The 19,103-nt window shown below is 41.8% G+C and overlaps 1 protein-coding gene across 1 annotated transcript in view; it reads right to left on the reverse strand.

The window, feature by feature from the left end:
• The window catches only part of CMTM4 (CKLF like MARVEL transmembrane domain containing 4), a 49,973-nt gene extending 40,222 nt beyond the window's left edge, over positions 1-9,751 (reverse strand). Inside the window, exon 1 of the mRNA XM_061594474.1 lies at positions 8,977-9,751. Coding sequence (XP_061450458.1) covers positions 8,977-9,162 — 186 coding nt within the window. The 5' untranslated portion in view covers positions 9,163-9,751. The remainder of the gene's footprint in view (positions 1-8,976) is intronic.
• Between the last annotated feature and the right edge of the window lie 9,352 nt (positions 9,752-19,103).

The raw sequence follows: 19,103 nt of genomic DNA on the forward strand, positions 1-19,103 counted from the left end.
TGGGGACAGACAACATACTCTAAGGCAGGGGTGAGGAATTTGTGGCACTCCAAATGTTCATCTCCAGCTCCCATCAGCCCCAGATGTCACAGCTAAAGGTTAGGAATGATGGGAATTACAGTCCAGCAATATCTGGAGAGCCGTAGGCTCACCAGTCTTTTTCTAACACACAGTGAAAGTTATAGGAATATGCGTTCTCTCACACACACACCCCAAAACAAAACTCAAAACACAGAGGATGTGAGCTGAAACCACTTACACCACACTTTCGGCTCTTTCCACTCTGTCCCGTTTCTCTGTCACCTTCACCTTTCCTTCTTTCCCCAAATGTCTCATTAGGGATCAAAACATACACATGACAAGATTGTTTCAGCAATACTGCCAGTGCTAACATGCATGATACAGCAAAACATCCTGTCCAACACTGTCCAGTTGAAATGAAAAGGTCAAATACAAATGAAGGTCATGAAGCAATCATGTCATTACTATACAGCAATTGCACAGAACACAACCCTATCACAAAACTCACGGTATTCCAATAAGCCACTGAACAAAACACACCAGAACAATTTCATCTAAAGGTATGCAAAGGTGGATGGAGTTCAGTACAAGCATAAAATGGTCCATTACAGTAAGCAGGATATGTTAACGCCCTCCTATTCTCTGCCTCCCAAAACAACATTTATTGGTTCAAGCTAATAATCCTGAATCAACAACCCCCAAAAGAACTTCAGATATCCCTAATAAGCTAAACTACTCGTCCACATTTTTAATTTATGAAATTTATACTAGCTATTTCAAGGAAGTTTACAATCAAATTAAAAACAAACTGTAACAGCAAACCCAAAACATTAAAAACACAAAAACTGACAAGAACAGAATACAACTGAGAGCAATCAGTGATCATAAATATTATCACCACAAATGTCAAAGGCTAGAGTAAATAAGTTTTTCACCAGGGCTTAAAAAATCAGAAATGTAGACTACACAAATGTGCCTAGGGAGATTTTGTAAAGAATCCGAAGCAAAGTACACACTAAACCAATTGTACATGTGATGCAACTACTTTTGGTACCACAATCTTACTCATTAGAGGAAGAATCAATTATGCAGATCTCAAGCCATTCTAAGAGCATCAATCTAATGCGATCCTATGCTAGCACCATATGAACATCCTCCTTAACCTTTTGCTTACTGCAATATTGGTCCACACAAAAATAAGGACCACAGCCATAATTGTATAGAAGCCATTTCTTCTGTTCTGTTAAAAAGACATTGATGTATGCAGCCTTTTTCCTCAGAAGGGAACAGAATGTAATGAAGTATTTTCTGAGCAGATAGAAAACCTCCCACAGTTAATATGAGCACAGTGTGTCCCTTTCCCTAGTTTCAAGTAGGAAGAGTTCCCTTTAAGAAACACAGAGCCCAGACTGATGGAATGCAGACTTTAAAATCAAATCATGAGGAGGCTGAGAGAACTCCACCTATTTGAGGTTTAGAGATTGTCATTAAATGCGCATAACCAAAATACCTTGCCAGCCAAAATGGCCTACACACACACACACACACACAAATAGTAGGGCAGAGAAAGAGAAAGCTTTGTGGCAAATTACTTCAACATGTTTAATATACTATACTGGCAATAGTATTTTATACCAGTTAATCTGTAGCTAACAATTCAAAACAGGCACTCACTGCTAGCACCTATAGAACCTGACTTACTTTAGGGAAGTAATGCACTACAGGAGATACTGATAAGCACGTAAAACTTCTGGACTACTCAAATATTAGCTCTTGACTGCAATTTGGACATGCTCAGAATACTTCAATAGGTTTTTCAAAGCAATTTTGAAAAACTACCTTCTACCCGTGGCTGAAACAAAGCCACACAAATGTGTTTCAAATTATGTCCAAAAAGTACAAATTTTCCACTGTCTGAATTTAGAAAAAAAAATCATATTCCCTATATTCCAAAGCTTCCCGCCACAATGTTTAAACCTCCTGCCAATAACATGTCACCAGGCCCCTCAAACTGTAGTATTACTAGCCATATCATATTTTTTTCATGGGAGTGGAGGATAGGCAGGCCTCAAGCAGATCTTTTCCACCAAGAACACACATTTCTAACAAATAGAACAAATGGAAGATACACACTTCCACTTGTCCTTGGCTTGCCTAAAAATTGCAAGCTATTATTTTAGTCAGAACAAGATGCTGGCATGTTGATTCTGACAGCCAACAATTTGTTCTGACAGACAACAATATTTGAAAGTCACAATCAGGGTCTCTGAAATTCTACTCTAAAAACAATTTCAGATTCTACAACCACAAACCCTACATTTTACAGATGCAACAGCAAGCTATTTATTTGCAGGATTCACAAAATTTGCATGGCACCACAATGTAGAAGGGTGTGCAAGTATGGCTATGTTGTGAAGAGGGTAAGAAAAGCAGGAGTTATTCATGGAAAAATGTTGAAGGTAGGGAAATGGGACATATGAACAATCAGGGAGGCATGAACGGAAAGCAAAGCACAACATGATTAATGATTCTATACTGACCTCAGGGAATCTCTATCAGATGGAATATTCATGAAGATTATTTCCATTTTCAACCAGCAGCCTAGTATGAAAAATGATGTTATCTAACTGGCCCAATTTGCATGTAACAGTAAGCCAACTGTTGCTAAGCATGAATGTGAAAACATGCAGGTACTCATAAGAAAAACTGCAGCCACTGCACTCTTTCCCCAGTCCTGCTACCACTGTGCTGCCCAGAGCTAGTATTATGTCTGAACCGGGGCTCATACTTTATCTCCTCCAGATGAACCATGAGCAGTAAGCCAAAGACAACCTATGGTTTTTCTGGAGCAAGACAAAGCATGAGCCTGGTTTCAAACATAATGCTAAACCAAACCATGTAACTTCCAAGTAATACTCTACCACCAGCAGATCCAGGGGAGCAGCAAAGTGGCCATGCTTTTTCCTATGGGTACCTGTGTGCTCGTGTGTTCACATTTATCCCTAGTTTGGCTTGGCATTTATATGCAAACCAGACCAACATCTGCACTTTGATATAAATAAATCTTCATTATGAAGAGGCATGTTATGCAGAAAGGCAAGTTAAAGGTTACAGAATTTACCAAATCCAGAACTGCTAGTGAAGCCCTTCCAGTCTCCTACAGCACAAAAGGAAGCAACACAGTAATTCCTTCCATTTCATTTGCCCCTTTAATTTCCAATGATTAATCCTTCTTACTGCCTATGTTTTTCATGTTTTTTCTCTTTAAACATAAGGGCTATAAACTTTTTTTTAAAATGAAAACGGAAATGCTTGTAACTCTACTCAAGCCACTGCATTCCTTTCGCATATTAGGCTTTCATATGACATGGGAGGATCATGAAAGGCATACAGATATCCACTATTCCTGGTCACAGTAAATTCTGAATTATGTCTTTATCAGTAGCTATTTTCAAACATTTATTTTTATAGCATGTTGACACGATTGTTTTAGCAAACCCAAGCAATACTAATCTCACCTTTTTTTGTGTGAACTCTGTGCTGCTGTTCTGAGTTTAAACAAGATGATACATTGTTTGTTAGGCTCCCTTTGAAGACTGCAGCTAGTACAGAATTAGGCAGCCAGTTTATTGCCTGGGACCAGGTGGTCTGAACATATAACACCAGTTCTAGCCCAACTGCACTGTCTACCAATTTGTTTCTGAGCAAAATACAAAGTGCTCGTTTCACCTATACAGCCTCATATGACTTGGGATTCCAATACCCCAAAGACTGCCTTTCCCCATATGAACCTACCTGGATGCTAAAATCATCATCCAAGGCTATACTCTGCACACACCCTGCAAGAGATGTCCAAAGGTGGCAATGAGAGCCTGGGTCTTTTCAATGGTAGCTCCTCCACTTGTGGAATGCTCTCCCCAGGGAAGCTCACTTAGCACCAACACTGTCATCTTTTCAGCACCAGGCAAAGACATCTTTATTCTTTGGGCACTAATACGATTCTGAGTTTGGAGCTATTTTAGGTATTCAACCTGTTGTAGGGAGAGCGAGGATATTTTTGTTTTATTACGCGCTATTGTAGATCAACACTATAGTATTGTTTTAATGCATACATTTGCTGTGTATTTTATTTTTGTTTTACTTTCGTGTTCAGTCGCTTTGAGACTTCCTTGGTTGTGAGAAGGGGCAAATAAAATAAATTCAAAAATAATAAAATATGGTTTGACAACATACCACAATGGTTACCTAAACCCAGACTAGCATCCTTGGACATTATCATGTACATTTGTATTGAAATAATAAGAATTAAGAGGTTCCTTCAAATAGATGACGAGAAGAGGTTCCTGAAATTATGTAGAACTATCTGAAAAGTCAGCAACACTTAGGGTGCAATCCAACTCGTATTTACACTGTGCTGAGGGGAGTTGGATATGGCGGCTCCCCTGCTGAACTGACAGGGTCCCAGCTTGGCACAGCTCCACGAGCAGAAGCCCATTGTCCTGGCTCAGCCGCCGCAGAACCGGGACCCTGCCAGTTCAGCCAGCTCCACCAAGGAAGCCCAGCCCAGCAGAAGGGGTGCTGGTGGAAGCCAGCAGAAAGCTTGAAAAATTGGCGTTCTGGAGGTGTCTCAGAAGAGGGGCTGGGGGGACGGACTTATGTAACATAGAACTCCCATTCAGAGTGCTCGTGTGGGTCCTGACCCAGACCAAAATTACGCGGGGAAAAAGGTTGGTCTAAGAAATAATTACAATGGAAGTCTGTGGACATCATTTACTCCCTGCTAGGGATATTCATGAGAGCTGGCTTTTACTCTCCAGTCCCTGTGCGCAGCTCCTGGCTGAGCCCACGTTCAGCTGGCACGGCAGTTCCCAAACCAGAAATGGATGCCACAGACCTTTCCGCTGGCTCCTCCTCCCCCAGCACCCATTTCTGCCGGCTTCCCATGAGTTGGATTGTTCTGCCCGAAAAACAACAACTAGTAAGCCAGGGAACCAAGGGAAATTTGGCCTTTGGCTGTCCTGTGTCTTATTAATTCAAGCAAGAGGATTAAAAGTATCTGCATGACATATGCCCTTGCATGCCTCTTCAAAGAAATTTGAGCAAAACATGTTGTTTTTTGTTAGATCACAGTTAAAGACAGATTCACACAACCAGAGTCTCCCATTATGAGATCCTATGCCATCCTAGGAACATGGATACAAAGAAATTATATGGGTGTGGCTAATGACATGGTTCTTTTTCACATGAATTTTGCCCTAAGTGACCTTTTCACATGAATTTTGCCCTAAGATGCATTCCAGTGACCATTCAGAATGCTTTTGTGGCTCCTGCTAAATCTAAACACGATTCAAGACCCACAACTGGATTAAGAATTCTGATTAAATTCATAAAAATTGCAAAATTGTAGGGCTGCAATGCTGCTACTCCCTTTAACAGTGATTGGAAATGTCTAATCGCAGTAAACAGCAAATAGTATGCAGCTGTGTCCAAACCTAGTAAACCATGCTTTGTGCACACTAGGATCAAACTATAGTTTGATGCTAACTGCAAACAGAAGATTCCAAACATGGTTTGCAAGGGGCGAAGGGAGTACACAAGCCCAAACTTCCTAGCTGCTTATGCATGCACCACAAAATAATTATTTAATGTTATGTCAGAACAAAATGTTTGTGTTCCTGTAATCTATACTTCTGATCTTGAAGTGCCATTAAAAAAAATAGCCAGTATTTCAGCAGCACATTGTTTAAACACACCGATAAGAACAGCAGCGCTTAAGCAAAACATACAAAGGTGGGCAAGTCTCTAGAGTCAATAAACACCCTCTCATACACCCACATTCTTTTGCTAATTACAATACTTACAAGAGATGTATGGAAGGCATAATATGGTCACTATATTAGGGGTTAAGTCTCAAATGCCACAAAAAGGCTAAAACTAGCAAAACATCAACAAACCAGCAGCCAAGCCAGTAATACAGAAGCGAATGTTTACAAGGAGACAGAACCATAGCTCAGTGGAAAGGCTTCTGCCTGAAAACCTGGAGAGCCACTGCCAGTCAATATAGATAACACTGAGCTAGATCGACCAATGGTCCAACTTGGAATATGGCAGTTTCATGTGTAAATACTACAGTGGACTCAGTATGCATGATTTTATTTTAAATATTTTTATATCGTTAGAAAATCTCAAAGAAGTTCAAAACATATACATTACAACCATTTTTTTAAAAATCAGAATTGCTAAAAGGGTCTGTAGAATTCAATGTTAATGATAAGGAAACACGGGGGGGGGGAGGAAGGTGTGTTTTCAGCGAAAGATAGCATTCCAGATGAGGCACACCACCATAGAGAGGGCCTGTTGCTGACAGATGACAATCTGCAGTTCCCAGCACAACCAACAAGGCACCTCCTAAAGATCTAAATGATCTACTGGGTCTATGCATAAGAAGGCAATCCTTTAGGTGACCTGTAACATTAGTCACATTAGGTACTTTTCATGTGTAATAATAATCTGCCACAGCAATGTCCATACTCCCCACTTACACCATCCACCTTTTATACCAGAAAACAATTAGGGTCATCATAGCAGGTTCAACCACAGTAACATTCTGAAGTCACACTGCAATTGTTCCAGATAGCATATATGAACACTGGATCAACAATTGTATGATCACAGGGAAGTACAAGTTGGGCAACCTTGATTTTCAACCCTTGCTAAATCAGCTGATCTGACAGAGCACCATGTTGACAAGAGTAAGGATCATGAGGCTTTCCATAAGCCACCTTGTGCTTTAAAAAAATAGTTAAATTTCTCACCAACATGTCTAGTATATAGAAGGCAGTACACCTTTTTTTTTCCACTTCATATGGCAAGCTTCTTTTGACTATCTCCATAAAGGTCACCTGAACAGTATGTGGCAATGGACTTTAAAGGAAAAGTTTTAAGCAAAGAAGTATTTTAAGTGGTTAGAAACTATTTGTAGATGGAAGCCACGTAAAATTCCCCTGTTAGCAACTGAAGTCATAAACACAATTTCCTTGTATTTCCAATTCCGCCTATTCCAAATCAAAGGGTCACAAAGACAAGAAGAAACAAGTCCTTTAATGCTGCAATTCTGTGCAACTTATCTAAGAGTCTTATTGACCAGAGGCTTAATTCTGAGTAAACATGCACAGGACTGGCTGCATGAGACAAACTGGTCTATTGGAGCACAGGCTTTTTGTAGGCAAAAAGGACTACTAAGTAGACCAGGGATAGAGAAACTCTGACCTTCCAGATATTGTTGAATTATAACTCCCATCATCCATTCACATTGGCCATGCTGCCTGGGACTGGTGGGAGCTTGAGTGCAACAATGTTTGGAGAGCCAAGGGTTCCCCACCCACTCTACTTCACAAGATTCATTAATAAGAACAAAAACATGACATGAATGGTTAAATCAAGATGAGAAAACAGACAATGCAAACCTACCCAATGCACCTTCGGAAAACAGGAAGGGGACAGAAGAAGACGCAAGTGACCTTCTACCTCCTGTCTTTTTCACCCAGTCACAAAAGGTGACCTTCCAATGTTAGATCAATCCCAGAACCACATAGAATGCCATCTATTGTCTAAGTGCTCCCTTCCCCTCCCTACTTCAAATCCTTGGCCAACAGGATAACCCTTGAGCAGGAATGGTGGTGCCACAGCAGGAAGGATGTGAAATGATGCTTTCTTCCCAAAAAGAAAAAAAAATCCATCTAAGTAGTACCCAGAGAGACAGATAAAGAACATTTATGTTAATTTTAACCCACCCTTTCTCCCAAAAGAGGTCAGATGGGATACCGGGAAGTGGGGCCTACAGGATTCTCCCCTCCAAATCCCAGCTCTGTTACGAACTGACAAAATGAGTCCTGAAGATCCTTAAAGACTAACAGATTATCTGTGACAGAAGCATTTGAGAACTAGCATCCATTTTATCGGATGCAATAAGTGTTATCCTCAGTTGCAATGCTATCTATCATACAGAGAGATGGGGGGATGTAAACAGCTGGGTCAAAAGAGCATGAAATACATGAATGGTATCTTATGCGTTTTATGGCCTTTTGGCTCCATTGTTTGCAGGGTCTTTTCACCCCTCAGTACGTATGTATCTGCATCTCTCTGCCAACTAGGTAACATGCCATGCATCTGATGAAAGTGCCCTCTCGTACGAAAGCTTCTGCCACAATGAATCCATTAAAACAGCACAATGTTATATACTGTATCTCTATTCAAAAAGAAATCCCACTGAGTTCAATGTGGCTTACTCCCAGGAAACTGGGTATCAAACTGCAGCCAAAGGTGTCCCAAAATTCTTTCTTCCTTTTTAGCAGCACCTGCTTAATAGACTGTCTTTATTTAATTAAAGCTATTTTTATCCTACCCTTTAGCAACAAGAATGACTAACAAGTTTCAATAACAAATCCAAAGGTTCTCCACCACTTTTTTTTATTCTAACAACCACCCTGTGAGGTAGATCAGGCTGACCCAAGACATGGACTGGCCCAAGGTCACCTAGTGAGCATCATGCCTGGGCTGGGCCCAGTCCTGATCTGGCACTCTATAACCATTATTACACCTACACTGGCTCTCATTCCTAACAGGGCTAATCCTGTGGAATTTGGCTGGCAAGATTAAGAGCACATCTGCCGCCTTCAAATACATTCCCTAAATCCGGGAATCTCTGAGAGCCTCTTTGAGAATCTTTCGGATGGAAAAGTAGACGACAAATTGGGGAAATAACAGAATAAAAATAGATAAATAAATAAAAATGCTCTCACAAAAAGAAAGGGCGATCCGTATAGAAGTGAGATATAAATCCTAACATCTAAAAAAGAAGTGACTCATCACAAGGATAATCATGGATCGTTGTGATCCTAAAAAGGCGAAGGAGGCGCCCCCGTCTCTCCCGCTCTGCTCCTCCTCGGTACCCACCACCTGGGCGATCTTGAGCCTGCCGAAGGTCCCCCGCAGGTAATCGGGGTCGCAGCGGAGGCCGCGCAGCCCGTGGCGCTGACTGACGGGCTCGGTGGTGGGCTGGTAGGGGCTGCTGGCGCCGGAGATCATGGAGGTGCTCGAGGCTTCCCCGTCGAAGCCCTCCAGATCCTCGGCGCGCCTCATGTTGTTGCGTCGCCGCCGCCTGGGGTGGGGTCGGGGCCGTCTGGGAACTTTGGCTGACAGAGGAGAAGAGGAAGAGGAAGGTCCCTCGCTTCAGGCGGCGGGCGGGGAGAGCGGCGGCGAGGAGGACAATGACGACGGCAGCGGCAAGGAAGAGGGAGGCATGTTGGGTTCCCACCGCCGAAGCTACCGAAGCGAGGCGCACTGCCTTGCCCGCTTCAAGCCCCGCCGCCACCGCAACAACAGCCTCCTAGGTCTTTCGCCTCTGGAGCCTCACAGCGCCGCAATGCCCACTTGAGGTAACGGCGGCTCGGGCTCCGCTTTCCGCCTCTTTTCTCCCCTCACGAGGTATCTACGGGCAGCTCCGGCCACCGGAGGCGACGCGCGGCGGCATTCCCGCTCCCTCTCTGCCTCCCGGACTTGCTGCAGTTTCTGCTTCTCTCGCTCGGCGGCGGAAAGGGAGGGAAGAGAAAGAGAGAAAGCCCGCCCTGCAGCGGAGTCGAGAAGGGGCTCCGCTGAGGCGACAGCCGCTAATGGCTCGGCCCCCTCAGGGAAGGTCCTAAGTTGGGCTCAGCCCCGGATCCTGGGGGAAAGTCAGGGATGTTTGGAGGGAAGGTGCCCGCCCCGGCGCCTCCCCCTTTACTCGGAACGTGAGGTAAAGAGAGAAAAGGTGAGGCTTATAACAATGGGACCTTGCTTTTGTTATTCTCCTTAACTATATGAACACTCTCCTTCTCATATATATATAAACGTGATTAACCAAACAGACGTTTTTATTGTATTAACAAAACGTTTCAGCTTCCGCCTTCATCAGCTGCCAACATACAAATGCTGTTACCAAAGTGGCAGTTCTGGAGCTTTGAGGAGGGAATGCTCAGAGGGGCTTCATTTGCAGAAGCTAAGTAGTGGTGGTACTGTCTTCAGGCCATGTGGTGCCAATGTGTCCAGAGAGTAAATCCAAAAGTTCTCCCTTTTGGTCAATGTTGCTGGATCTGCTGGCATCTCTATCGCTGTAATGGAAAAGTCCAACAGGCTGTGACCCTCACTGTTAAAATGCTTTGCAACTGGTTGCTCCACTTTTTTGTTTGCTTTCAACCTTTTGCATCCACCCTGTGGGCCAACTTTAACAGGTGGGTGGGGTAACCCCAATGTCAATCAAGACAGAATTGTAATGTCACATGATTGACACCTGTCAAAGTTGGCTCACAAGGTGGGAGCAAAAAAGGTTCCCCAACGCTGATCTATTGGCTTAGCGTGGGGGGGTTAGACTATTAACTGTGCTGCTAAGAAAAAAAAATGCCAGTGCAAAGGCGGAGGTCCAAACAAGAACTAGAGTACTTAAGAACGCCTGGTGGATAAAGAAAGCTCAAGAAATCCAGCACTTTGCAGATGCTCAGGATACACGGGGCTTTTTTAATGTCGCAAAGGCCATCTATGGACCAACAAATTACAGTACAAATCCCTTACATTCAGTGAACGGTACCAAACTTCTTAAGGATAAAGAGTCTATTGCACTGCGCTGGAAAGAGCATTACCACAACCTCCTTAATCGTAACTCTATTGTGGCTGGTGAGGTCTCACAAATTCCACAGCAACAAACTAGAGATGAGCTTGCAGTATCCCCCAATTTGGATGAAGTCAGTAAAGCCATCAATCAAATGAAGAACAACAAAGCTAGTGGACCTGATGGGATTCCTGCTGAAGTCTATAAAGAAGGTGGACCTGAATTTACACAAAAACTTCATAAGCTCATTGAAAAAATCTGGATGAGGGAGGAGATCCTGGAAGACTTTAGGGATGCCATAAGTATCACCTTTTTAAACAAGGGTGATAGAACAGATTGTGGGAACCAGGGTTGTAGAGTCGGTCCGTCAAACCTTACTCCGACTCCTCTATTTTTCTGTCCAACTCTGACTCCAACTCCTTCATAAATGGCAAATGTATATTGATTTATGTTAAAATATTAATATTAAAATATTAATTTTGTTTTGAAGCCGGAGTCGGTACATCCTACCTATCAAAGAATGTGTAGCTTGTAAATTATTTTGCGGTCTGCACATCTGTAACACAGTGGCCTTACAGTGACCTTTCCATTCTGGCAGGACCTTAAATGAGGGAATTCAACCTGCGTGAGTAAAGTGTGACCCAGTCATTTTATGCAGTTGTACAATTGTAGAAATGGTTTAATTGTTTGTAGTTTATTGAGTCTGTATCTTCTTATTTTATCTTTTTGGACACCGCTTTGGTAGCATTTGGCTATGAAGCAGTTTGTGCATCTGCAAAATTAATTAATTAAAATAAGTGAGGATTTTTTGAACACAAGAAACTTGTTAAAACATTTAGATGGACACAAAAAATGGACATAAAAAGAAGTAAAAGCTTTAACAGCTTTCATCAGGTACCTAAAACTGGGCAGGTAACTTATAAATCTACAGACAGAAGCAAACACTACCTGAGAGAAATGCTGAAACAAATCTCTGAAACATGTCTTTATTTTTATCCCTCCTTATAATTACAGGAATGTAAAGGTGGCTTGCAATAATCACTTAAAAAAAAAAACCCTCTAAAATCATCACTGGCAGCAACTAAGCAGTAAAAACAATAGTAAACCTCATAGAACACAATCATAGAAGCATCAAATTATACTTTAAAGTTTGGACAAACAAAAGGATCTTGGGCTAGTTCATGAAGCTGTTGGTTTGTTTATCACCTTTCCTCCAAGGATCTCAAGGCAGTGTACATGGTTCTCTCCCCATTGTAGCCTCACAACAACCCTGTGAGGTAGGTTAGGTTGATAGTGAGTCTCTTCTGTAGACAGCCTTTCAGAGTTGGGGCACCACGACAGAAAAGCTGGATGAGCAATGAGCAGGAGGTTGGACTCAATGGCCTTATATGCCCCTTCCAACCCTACTATTCTATCATTCTATGACCCTCTTTCCAGTTGCCATCAGCCTAACTTCTGACAGAGCACTCTGAGAAGGGCCTCCAAGGCCACTCTTAAAAAGAAGGCAGGTTTTTAGGTTTTAAATTCATAAAACAAAAGGGCTGTTTAAATTGCCTTTAGCTACACAATCTATTGGACTTTCCCTACCGGGTACCCTGCATTCTGGTTAGGGCTGATGGGAGTTGTAGTCTAAAACATCTTGAAATGTGCTGGTATGTTTTGGGGTTTTATTGTATTGTAGCTTCTCAGTTGCATTGTTTGTTATATATACATATTGCATTTGTTGTTTTGTAAACCATTTATTGTCTTACATATTAATTGGTATGTAAATATCATTTAAAACATTTATATACCACTTAATTCACATTTGTAAGCAGTATACATAAAAATAAGTTATACATAAATCAAAACAACTAAACAATAAAATCATAAAACTGAAATGGAAATGGACTGCCTTCAAGTAGAGTCCGACTTATGGCGACCCTAGGAATAGGGTTTTCATGGTAAGTGGTATTCAGAGGGGGTTTACCATTGCTTTCCTCTGAGGCTGAGAGGCAGTGACTGGCCCAAGGTCATCCAGTGAACTTCATGGCTGTGTGGGGATTCGAACCCTGGTCTCCCAGACACTTCCTTAAAATGCCTTCTGGAACAAGAAAGGCATGCTACCTGAAGTTCAACCGGGGGGGGGTCTATCTAATCTCAGTTGGAAGGGAGCTCCACAGGCCTGGGCCTGCTACACTGAATGTGTGGCTTTTAGTTACAAGTCATGCATCTGAGCCATAAGGGGCCACCAACAGAGACTTCCCCAAAGATCTCAGGGATCAGGGGGTCCTTAAGATATCTTGGATCCAAGTTGTTAAGGGCCAAATATATGAAATAATTAAGGTTTCTGTCCCCTCTACCTCACTGTCCGCAACTACTGGCAGTGACTAGGTCTCAAAGCACTCCACAAGTAGTTCTGCATGTTCGGGGGGACTGAGGAGTTGTGTTCCTCGTCCATCACACAAAAACCACATTTGAAACTAAGGGTACCTTCAAAATTCAAGAACTGTTCAAAAGGTTTTTAAAAACATCACACCAAATTGCCATCATAATTCTCTAAAGTTGCTGTTAATATCCCAGGCTGTCTGCAACAGGAGACAATGACATTTTGGGGGCTGTATAATTAACAGAGTAACAGCAATATAAAAATAGAGTGGGCAATATGTCTTCTCTCTTGCATCCCTCAAAAAAGTCCAAAACTCAGATTTGAAGGCACATTCGGATACTTGGTAAAAACCTACAAACCCCATCATTTGTTAAAAAGGAAGCTTTTCTGTTCTGCATGGCTTGTTTTCTGGTTAAAAGTGTAAAAATATTGGAAACAAGGAAGTATGAAGATACTCTGCATGAATTGCTTTTTCAGTCCACATGATTATATATAATTTTCTTCAAAAGCTGGTATGTTTTGCATGTTTGAAGTTAGCCACAACAATTTGATAGGTAGTCTTTCTGCATAAGTGTAACATATTCCATAACTGTACATTGGTAATAGTATTATATATTAAGTGCTGGGCATTATCCACCAGATTAATTTTTTTAAATCATTTTGCAGGCAGCTAAATTATGTAAATCTGCTTCAAGCTTGTGTATAATGTTCCAAGACCCCTTTTTCATTGCAATTTTTTATTGAGCATAAAGAACAAAAACAGACTTGAGCTGTTGGCAAAACAGTGCATTTATTTCCTGGTGTTTTTTCTTGAAATAAATATATTTTTGGCAAGCTAAACTCTCTAGCTCTCTCAGTTGGAAACAAATGAATATACAGGAGACTCTCAAAAAAAGAATAGTATGCACGTTTAATAATGATTTCAAAAATGCTTTTACCAAGTATATACCCTTTCATCACTAACAGGATATAGAAGAAGTTAAACCACAAATCCAATATATATTGCATACTTTAAAACCTGGGTGTGAAAATCTATAGCTAATAGAGAATAAATAGAGACCCAGTGCCTGCAGGAAGAAGGAGAACATCGCCACCCAGGGAAGGAGAGCCTGCTGTTGCTGCTGCTGTTGGAACACCACCTCCACCACCCTTCCCAGTGGGACTGCTGCCTGGCAGACGTGCCTCCTGCAGGACCTGGTCCCAGGTACCCAGCCAGCTGTGACTAATTTCCATCACCTGTCCCTCTTTGGAGGAATACATAAGCTGGCTGGCTGAGGTGGCCTGGGAGACCCAGTGCCTGCAGGAAGAAGGAGAACATCGCCACCCAGGGAAGGAGAGCCTGCTGTTGGAACACCATTTCCACCACCCTTCCCAGTGGGACTGCTGCCTGGCAGATGTGCCTCCTGCAGGACCAGGTCCCAGGTACCCAGCCAGCTGTGACTAATTTCCATCACCTGTCCCTCTTTGGAGGGATACATAAGCCGGCTGGCTGAGGTGGCCTGGGAGACCCAGTGCCTGCAGGAAGGAGAACATTGCCACCCAGGGAAGGAGAGCCTGCTGCTGCTGCTGTTGTAACACCATTTCCACCACCCTTCCCAGTGGGACTGCTGCCTGGGAGACGTGCCTCCTGCAGGACCAGGTCCCAGGTACCCAGCCAGCTGTGACTAATTTCCATCACCTGTCCCTCTTTGGAGGGATACATAAGCCGGCTGGCTGAGGTGGCCTGGGTTTTTGTCTTTTGTTTTCTTTTGGGTGCCATTGGTTTTAGCTATGGGTGGGTTCGGTTTTGTTTTATATTGTAGTTCTTGGGTTTTTATGTAGTTTTGTGTTTTTATGTAGTTTGTATGTTGTATTTTACCTAGAGTGGCCGCTTGTGTGGCCAGATAGGCGGCCTAGAAATAAAATTTATTATTATTATTATGATTATTAAATATTAGAACAAGCTCTAAAGGCTGGATGCAGAAAAAGATGAAAGCAAGGTAATCACACCCAAGTGATGCAAAGCCGATATGGGTGCTGTCATTTAAGAAAGATCAAAGGCTGCCTGATTCAAAGAATGCTCAACATTTTTCTCAGCATGCTATATTTTCATTACAACTCTTTATGTAACATTGCGGAGAACATTTCACTGTGGTTTCTGTTCTGTTTAAAACTACTAAAAATTCTTAAATCCATTACTGAAAAATAATCCAAAACATCAATTCCTTCATTTCTTGGTTTGCATGCTGATGGTCCCAGGGTCAATTCCTGGCATCTCCAGGTGGGACTGCGAAAGTCACCTCTGCAGTCTGGAGAGCTGCTGCCAGTCAATGCAGAGGAGAAAATACTGAATTAGATAGACCAACAGTCTGACTCTCAATAAGGCAGGTTCCTGGCAGTCACCAAAGAGTATGAGCTGGTTGCACAACGCAGCACAGATTTCAGTGGAGAGGGAGTGGGCACAGGAATAATGTTGAACATATTTTAGGCAACTAGGAAACAGCTACATCAGGAATGAAGACAGCCACTATGCATCAAATATACACAAGAATCACATTCTAAATGCAGCAATTACATACAGTAGTAGCGACACAGCACAAAACACTCAGGATCTTTCTGCAAAGGAGAGGGTGGTGGGAGAAATGAAACTTCTATAGCTGGAATGGGAACCTGTGACTCTCCAGAAGTTGCTTGACCTCAACTCACATCAACCCTGATAATTGGCTATGCTGGCTTGGGCTGATGGGAGTTGAATAATATCTGGATGGAATACAGGCCTGTTCTATACAATTAGCCTATAGTCTAATGAAGTCTATTTTGAAATCTCCAAGAAGATAAACAGAGGAACAAAAATAATAAAGCAAAAATCGATAATATCTGTTGGGGAATGAATTCTTTGAAGAAGCACCTTCCCCTATGCTGCACTCCATTTCAGAGTCCTTCACCATTGCTCAGAGGTGTAGTTGGCTGGGACATTAGATATTATATTCTCAGGCACCCAGATTGTGGAAGTCTCTCTCCCGGCAAGCCCAACAGGCCCCTTCCTTTAGCTTGCCAGTAGATAGTAAAAATATTTTTATTTTGCCAAGCCTCGATTTTATTAAAAATTCCTTATTGCAAGTATATTTTAGCATGCTGTTCTTTTAGCTCTGTGCTTTTATTGCAATATTGTATTTCATATATTTTGTTTTTGAAATTGTATGCCGCCATCACCTGGGCCAAAAGGCAGGGCAGAAATAACTAGATAAATAAAATGGGTTGCATGGGTGAGAGGCTAGTCTGTTCTGTTGTGCTGATCTGATGTCATGAATAGCTCACACCAGCACTACATAACGGGCCCACGTATATTAGTATATTAGACACAAGGAGCTTCTGAGTGATCCCCACCATCACTATAGGGCATGTTTGGTTTCCCTCCCGCATTCAGAGTGTGAGACATACTAATCAGCAAATCAAACACCAATTTAGACTATCTTGCCCATCTTTCCATTCTTTAGACAAATTTTTAAAATTTATTTCTAGAATGCTGTTGCTGTTGTTATGTGCCTTCAAGTCGATTACGACTTATGGCGACCCTATGAATCAGTGACCTCCAAGAGCATCTGTCATGAACCAGCCTGTTCAGATCTTGTAAGTTTAGGTCTGTGGCTTCCTTTATGGAATTAATCCATCTCTTGTTTGGCCTTCCTCTTTTTCTACTCCCTTCTGTTTTTCCCAGCATTATGGTATTTTCTAGTGAATCATGTCTTCTCATTATGTGTACAAAGTATGATAGCCTCAGTTTCATCATTTTAGCTTCTAGTGACAGCTCTGGTTTGATTTGTCCTAACACCCAATTATTTGTCTTTTTAGCGGTCCATGGTATGCGCAAAGCGCTCCTCCAACACCACATTTCAAATGAGTGGATTGTTCTCTTACCCGCTTTTTTCACTGTCCCACTTTCACATCCATACATAGAGATCGGGAATACCATGGTCTGAATGATCCTGACTTTAGTGTTCAGTGAAACATCTTAGCATTTGAGGACCTTTTCTAGTTCTCTCATAGCTGTCCTCCCCAGTCCTAGCCTTCTTCTGATTTCTTGACTATTGTCTCCATTTTGGTTAATGACTGTGCCAAGATATTGATAATCCTTGACAAGTTTAATGTCCTCATTGTCAACTTTAAAGTTACATAAATCTTCTGTTGTCATTACTTTAGTCTTCTTGATGTTCAGCTGTAGTTCTGCTTTTGTACTTTCCTCTTTAACTTTCATCAGCATCCATTTCAAATCATTACTAGTTTCTGCTAGTAATATGGTATCGTCTGCATATCTTAAGTTATTGATGTTTCTCCCTCCAATTTTCACACCTCCTTCATCTTGGTCCAATCCCGCTTTCCGTAGGATATGTTCTGCATATAGATTAAACAAATAGGGTGATAAAATACACCCATCGCACACCCTTTTAAATTGGGAACCAATCGGTTTCTCCATATTCTGTCCTTACAGTAGCCTCTTGTGCAGAGTATAGGTTGCGCATCAGGATAATCAGATGCTGTGGCACCCCCATTTCTTTTAAAGCATTCCATAGTTTTTCATGATCTACACAGTCAAAGGCTTTGCTGTAATCTATAAAGCACAGGGTGATTTTCTTCTGAAATTCCTTACTCCGTTCCATTATCCAACGTATGTTTGCGATATGATCTCTGGTGCCTCTTCCCTTTCTAAATCAAGCTTGGACGTCTGGCATTTCTCGCTCCATATATGGTAAGAGCCTTTGTTGTAAATCTTGAGCATTACTTTACTTGCCTGGGATATTAGGGCAATAGTTCGATAATTACTGCATTCTCTGGGATCTCCTTTCTTTGGAATTGGGATATATATTGAATGCTTCCAGTCTATGGGCTACACATATATAAATGTGCATTCAGCCTTTTTTTTTTTTTTTTTAAAGTAAAATGTCAAAATACGAAACTCTGCTCTGGGAAGAGGGTTTGTGACATATCAGTCCCAGCCAACTGGCACCACAGCAGAAACCAGCTGTGCACAAATGCACAGAACCTATATCCCTGATCTCTATCCGAAAGACATGGTACAGTTGAACAAAATGCTGTGAATGTTTCCACAGTGGGCTGAATAAATCTGCCTCTAAGTAGAAGAACAGCAGGAATCAAGGAAAGAATCAACATTGCAAAGACTGTGTTAGCACACTGGCATTATACAAATCTGTGTTACCTCCATATTTGTAGGACAATCTATGTTTGTTCACCCAGGAGTAAGTTCTACTGTGTTCCATGGGCCTCACTCCTAGATAAGTGCATTAAGATTTCAGACCTTAGAACATCTGTGGAATAGAACAGCTTCAGCAGGTAGGGCTTTTTAACTTAGAAGAGCAGAAAATACCAGATTTTTTTTAAAAAAACACTGAGTGGTTGCAATGAGAGAAACTAAGGAAAAATCAGTAACTTAAAATAAACCTCAAGGTCGTCCACTCAGACTGACAGGATAAACACTTCACATAATGCGGAATGAACCTATAGAATTTGTTGCCAAAGGAAGCTATAACAACTGCTAGCTCAAATCTCTGTTTAAAAAAAAAATATGAATGTGATAAGGTTTTTTGGTGGTAGTCAGAAATGCAACCATATTCAGAGACCGTATACCTTTGAGTGCCAGGCTGAGATATCAATAGTAAACTGTCATGCGAGCTAAATGAATGTATTCATAGGAAGTTCTATTTAGATATACACTTAAATACTAGATTCAAGGGGTGTACAATAGGCCCAGGCTATTCCCTTCATGCCCTGCTTACGAGCTTCCCAGAAGCATCTGGCTGGCCACTGTGGAAAACTAGATGCTGGACTAGACATATAATCAGTCTGTGTTCCTTGCTTATGATCCACTGTGGAGACATAGAGTTAACCACTGCTGGCAGTTTGTTAAGGTGGCTTAGCCATTAATCTACTCCAGTGTGGCAGTTATTCTGCATTGTAAGACATCCATACAAAGTTTTACTCCCCAAATTCTTGTATGTCATGGTCAAAACATCCTTTGCTTCAAACCACAATTCGAAATCTGCTCTGCTTAGGTAAAAAAGTGACTCAACACTGGTA

This window comes from Rhineura floridana, chromosome 13 (assembly GCF_030035675.1).
Source record: "Rhineura floridana isolate rRhiFlo1 chromosome 13, rRhiFlo1.hap2, whole genome shotgun sequence".
Classification (NCBI taxonomy): Eukaryota; Metazoa; Chordata; class Lepidosauria; order Squamata; family Rhineuridae; genus Rhineura; species Rhineura floridana.